This window comes from Myotis brandtii, unplaced genomic scaffold, assembly GCF_000412655.1.
Source record: "Myotis brandtii unplaced genomic scaffold, ASM41265v1 scaffold959, whole genome shotgun sequence".
Taxonomy (NCBI): Eukaryota; Metazoa; Chordata; class Mammalia; order Chiroptera; family Vespertilionidae; genus Myotis; species Myotis brandtii.
In genome coordinates, this window is record NW_005371966.1 from 280,190 (window position 1) to 284,750 (window position 4,561).

Below are 4,561 nucleotides of genomic sequence, written 5' to 3' on the forward strand. Positions count from 1 at the left end.
ACCGTTGACCCTGTGGGCAGAGCAGAGAGCAGCAGGATTCTAGACAGCTCGAGCAAGTTCTTCCGAAGGTGAAAGCGTGAAGAGAAAGAGAGATGGAAAGGGCGAGAGGAACAGGAAGAAGGGCCCCAGCGGGGGAGGAAAGAGAGCTCACCCCGACAGTGGAAGCAGAGACCCCGGGTGCCAGGGTGGGGAGGGCTGGAGTGGGACCCTCCAACCGACCGTCCCATGGGAGGCCCCAGCAATGGGGGACGTAGGTGGCCGGGACCAGCCTACCTTGGCCAATAGTAACAGTGTAGGGGCTTCGAGGGATAGGCACGCCAGCGAAGGTGACGTGTACGGTGTGAACACCCTCCATGGTGGGCTGGTAGCTGCAGCGATAGGTGCTGTCGCCTCTGGCCTCCAGCTGAGGCTCCACAGTGCCCTTCTGTCCGGTAGGGTCCTGGATCGTGACCTCTACGTCCCCTGAGCCAGCTCCTGTCACAAAGTACCAGCTTAGCTCCCAGAGCCTCCAGGCTGCGCCCGGACCCCAGCAACACTCCGCCACCCCAGAACCGCCTGCTCAGCAGCCTCCTCTCACCTGCTGTGAAGATCTCAAAGTAGGTGGTCTTGTTGGCGATGTTGCCGCTGGGCTCCAGGCCGGGGCCCTGAGCAGTCACCTTGCTGGCGTCACCCTGGGACTTGTCCACATACACCTCAAAGGGGCTCTTGGCGATATGCTGGCCAGCAAAGAGCACGGTGACCTGTTTCCAGAAGGGGCAGGCTGTGAGAGGGTCGGGGCCCCACAGCCACTGTCCCTGCCACCAGCCTCCCCACAGGCTGAGGGCTCACCTTGTGAGTCCCCGTCACCTCGGGGACATACCAGACAGAGAAGGTCCGGTTCTTGTCGTTATTGGCAGTCACTTTGGCCTGTGGTAACAAGGAGCCCATGAGCCTTTGCTAAGACCAGCCCCTTTATTTTTTTAAATATACTTTTATTGATTCCAGAGAGAGGAAAGGACAGGGAGAGAAAAATAGAAACATCAGTGATGAGAGAGAATCATTGGTTGGCTGCCTCCTGCCACCCCACACTGGGGACCAAGCCCGCAACCCGAGCATGTGCCCTGACCGGGAATCGAACCATGATCTCCTGGTTCATAGGTCAATGCTCAACCAGTGAGCCACGCTGGCCGGCCAGGCAAGAGCAGCCCCGTTATTTATTTATTATATATTTTATTGATTTTTTACAGAGAGGAAGGGAGGAGAGGGATAGAGAGTTAGAAACATCGATGAGAGAGAAACATCGATCAGCTGCCTCCTGCACACCCCCTACTGGGGATGTGCCCGCAACCAAGGTACATGCCCTTGACCGGAATCGAACCTGGGACCCTTCAGTCCACAGGCTGACGTTCTATCCACTGAGCCAAACCGGTCAGGGCAAGAGCAGCCCCCATGGTCAGGGCAAGAGCAGCCCCTTTAAATGGAGGCACTGCAGTGCCCTGCCCTGCCTGAAGGTGGCCCTACCTCCTCTTGGTGTCCAGCTGGGTCCTCCACGTACACCAGCACCTCTCCCTGGCCGGCACTTCTGGTCTCCACAGTAAACTCTGCCCGCTTCTTCACCATATTGCCTGTGGGCTCGATGCCTGCCAAGGGAGGAGAAAGGCATGGCTGGCTGCTAGGGCCATGCACGGCCTTCCCCCTCCCCCATCATCCTTCAGTAGCATCTCCTTCCACAGCTCAGCCCTCTCCCCGCCGTCCCAGTGGAACACTCAGAACTGGCTGAGTCAGTTCAGCGTGAACACCGGTGCATGGAGCCTGGCCTTGGGCCCCAGCTGTACCTTTACTGTGAGACAGGCCTGGGCCTGTTTTCTGGAACTCTCACTTGGATTTGCCTGGGCCCTTGCTCCTGCGTGATACCCTGGCCGGGTTTGGTCTCCACTTACAGGAAAGTGGCTGGGTGCTCCCTCCTTGAACAGGTCCCACCTTGGATGGACGGCTAGTCACAAGTGGCCAGTTTGGACCAGCTCCGACTCATGCCTGTCTGACTCTCAGGGGGCATTTGAGAACCTAGTTGCCATGTCCCTGAAGATCCCCAGGGACCTCCACATTCTGAAAGGACACTGTCCCACAGGGAGGCCAGTGCGCAGGCCCCGTCTCCCTCACCTGGCCCGTAGGCTCGGGCTTTCTTTGGGTTCAGTTTGGGTCTCAGGGGAGCCCCTGGCTTCAGCTTGGCCTTGGGGAACTGGGACAGGTAGGTCATGACGGAGTGTTCGTCCACATTGGGGTCCACGATCTCCTCGGGGGTGATCACCTGTCACAGTCAAAAGACAAGAGCCATTTGGCCTCCAGGCCTCGGGTTCCAGGGATAGGACCCCACTCCCCCTGGGACTTGGCCCCTGGACAGCGCTGGACGTCCAGGCAGAGTTGTACCTGCGGGATGCCCAGCCAGTCATCGGCCTGCTGCATGGCTTCCCGCGCATTGTTCACAGGCTTGCTGGCGTCCCAGGAATCCCAGTCAGGACACAGGCCTGCGGAACAAGGATGACTGAGTCTGGGGTCCGCCGGGCTCCCCTGCAGGCCGTATCCACTGTCTTACTCACAGCCCCAGCTCCAGCCCCTCGCCTCCCACTCCCACACTCCTTACCCGGGGCGCAGCTATCAACAAGGGCGCCTAGGGCTCTGCCACTCTGCCAGTCCCGACTGAAGTTGGTGATGGGCAGCTGCGGCAGCTTGTTCTGGATCCAGCCCAGGAGCCTCTGCTTGGGCGTTTGCTTCTTAGCTTCTTCATCCTCCTCCTCATCCCACATAGGCATGGAGATGGAGTAGTGCAGAATCAGGGTCCAGATGAGGCCCAAGATCAGCTTCAGGTTCCCATCCACGATGGCCTTGCTGTCTGTGAGGGAAAAGAGTGGGGGTGTTGGACAGCAGGGGGCCCACCCAAGTGTCCCTGTGCACGTGTGCACACACGGGCTTGCGTGTGGGGAGGGTGCACACACAGGGTGTCAGGTGGCTCCCAGGCAGTGGAGAGCATGGCAGCACAGGGAACCCCATGGAGGGAGAAGGCCCCGGAGGGGGTGTAGGTGGTTTCAGAGGGAAGAAAACTTTTGGGGGGAGATGAGTGTAGTTAGGGGGTGTTGCGGGAAGCCCTGGGGGACAAGAGGAAGGACTGACGACAGCTGCAGGCTGCAGACAGGGCCAGGGGAGGGGCCCTGGAGTGAGCAGGATGAGTGCTCTGTAGCAACGCAAGCAGGGGCCCATCACTCATCTCCACGGGTTTCCAGGCAACAAGCAGTAGGAACAGCGCGGCCCTAGTGGGCCTGGATGCTGGGGCCCCTGACCGGGGCTGAGGAAGGGGAAGAGGAAGGCTGGTGGGTGGGGCAGTTGGGAAATACAACTGCTTCCCCAAGGTGGGTGGCAGGAGGCAAGGGAAGTAGAGATGTTGGGCAAGGCCTGAGTTTGGGCAAGGCCTCCTCTTGGGGTGGAGGGTGCAAGCCCCACCCTGCACTTCCTTAGTGTCCCCCACCCCCTGCAGGACCAAGCTGGGAGTCAGGCAAGGTCCTGGCACAGGGGAGGGGTCGGGAGCCCAATGGCAATGGGCCGTGACTCACTGGGGCCCAGCAGGAGGATGAGCAAGGCACATTCTGGGGGCCCCCTCACCCAGCCCGAGGAGGAGGGCAGAGCCACTGAGACTGGGTTGGACGCCGAGGGCCCAGCTTGAGAACTGGGGTAGCAGAGGCCATGGGTGGGGTCCTTGATCCCGCTGCCTCAGCAGAGCCCAACCGGCTGCTGCCTGCCCTCCTTGCCACCTAACGGGCTGCTGGGCTGTGGGCGGGTGGCCACCAAGCTAACCACAGGGGAAGTGGTTAGGGCGGGCACCCTGCACCCTGTCACCATGGGAACCCCTCTGGGCTGTGGGACCCACCCAAGGCCCTTGTGGGTCTTGGCTTCAAGGGGTGAGGGGCTGGGAGTTGGGCCCAGAGAAAGGCCAAGCTTTCTAAGAGCTCATCTTTGAAATCCCTGCTGTCTCCAACCTACCCAACCCCCAATCAAGAGAAAATACTTGTCTAGTGAGTCAACTTGGGGGTGGGGAGAAGGGAATGGATGTCACCAAAGGGTGATCAATGGCGGGTGGCCTCTGAGTCCAATAGGCAGCACCCTGAGGACCAGCTGAGCCGCTCAGAGCAGAGTGGCCTCTCTGTCCCCAGACTGATTGGTCAGAGTCCTGCACCACTGGCTTGCACTGTCCCCAAATGGTGGGAAAGTGGAGAGGGGGCTTCAGGCTAGCGGTGACTGGAAGGGTCAGAGAAGACCAAATGCACAGGACCAGCCAGGGCTTCCCATGAGGCCCCCATCCCCAGAGTCCTGGGTCCAGCAGAAGAGCCCTAATGAGGCCTGAGGCCCACTGAGACCCAGGAGGGGACACACAAGGCCAAGCTCATCAGCCCTGGTGGGTCAGGCTGGGCCCGCCCCCTGGTCCATAGGAGGCAGGCCTAGGCCCTCCCCATCCCCCTCAGAAAAGAGGGAAGGGCCGGGCTTCATTGGGAGACTGCCTGGTTGGATGGCCCCGCCCCCTCCCACCCCCTTT

General features: G+C 60.5%; 1 protein-coding gene across 1 annotated transcript in view; it reads right to left on the bottom strand.

Annotated features, from left to right (window-relative positions):
- The window catches only part of FLNA (filamin A, alpha), a 26,361-nt gene that overhangs the window by 19,646 nt on the left and 2,154 nt on the right, over window positions 1–4,561 (bottom strand). The window contains exons 4-10 of the mRNA XM_014533242.1: window positions 2,621–2,887; window positions 2,407–2,504; window positions 2,140–2,287; window positions 1,501–1,619; window positions 829–906; window positions 578–740; window positions 274–474 (exon numbers count right to left, since the gene is read on the bottom strand). Coding sequence (XP_014388728.1) covers window positions 274–474; window positions 578–740; window positions 829–906; window positions 1,501–1,619; window positions 2,140–2,287; window positions 2,407–2,504; window positions 2,621–2,887 — 1,074 coding nt within the window. The remainder of the gene's footprint in view (window positions 1–273; window positions 475–577; window positions 741–828; window positions 907–1,500; window positions 1,620–2,139; window positions 2,288–2,406; window positions 2,505–2,620; window positions 2,888–4,561) is intronic.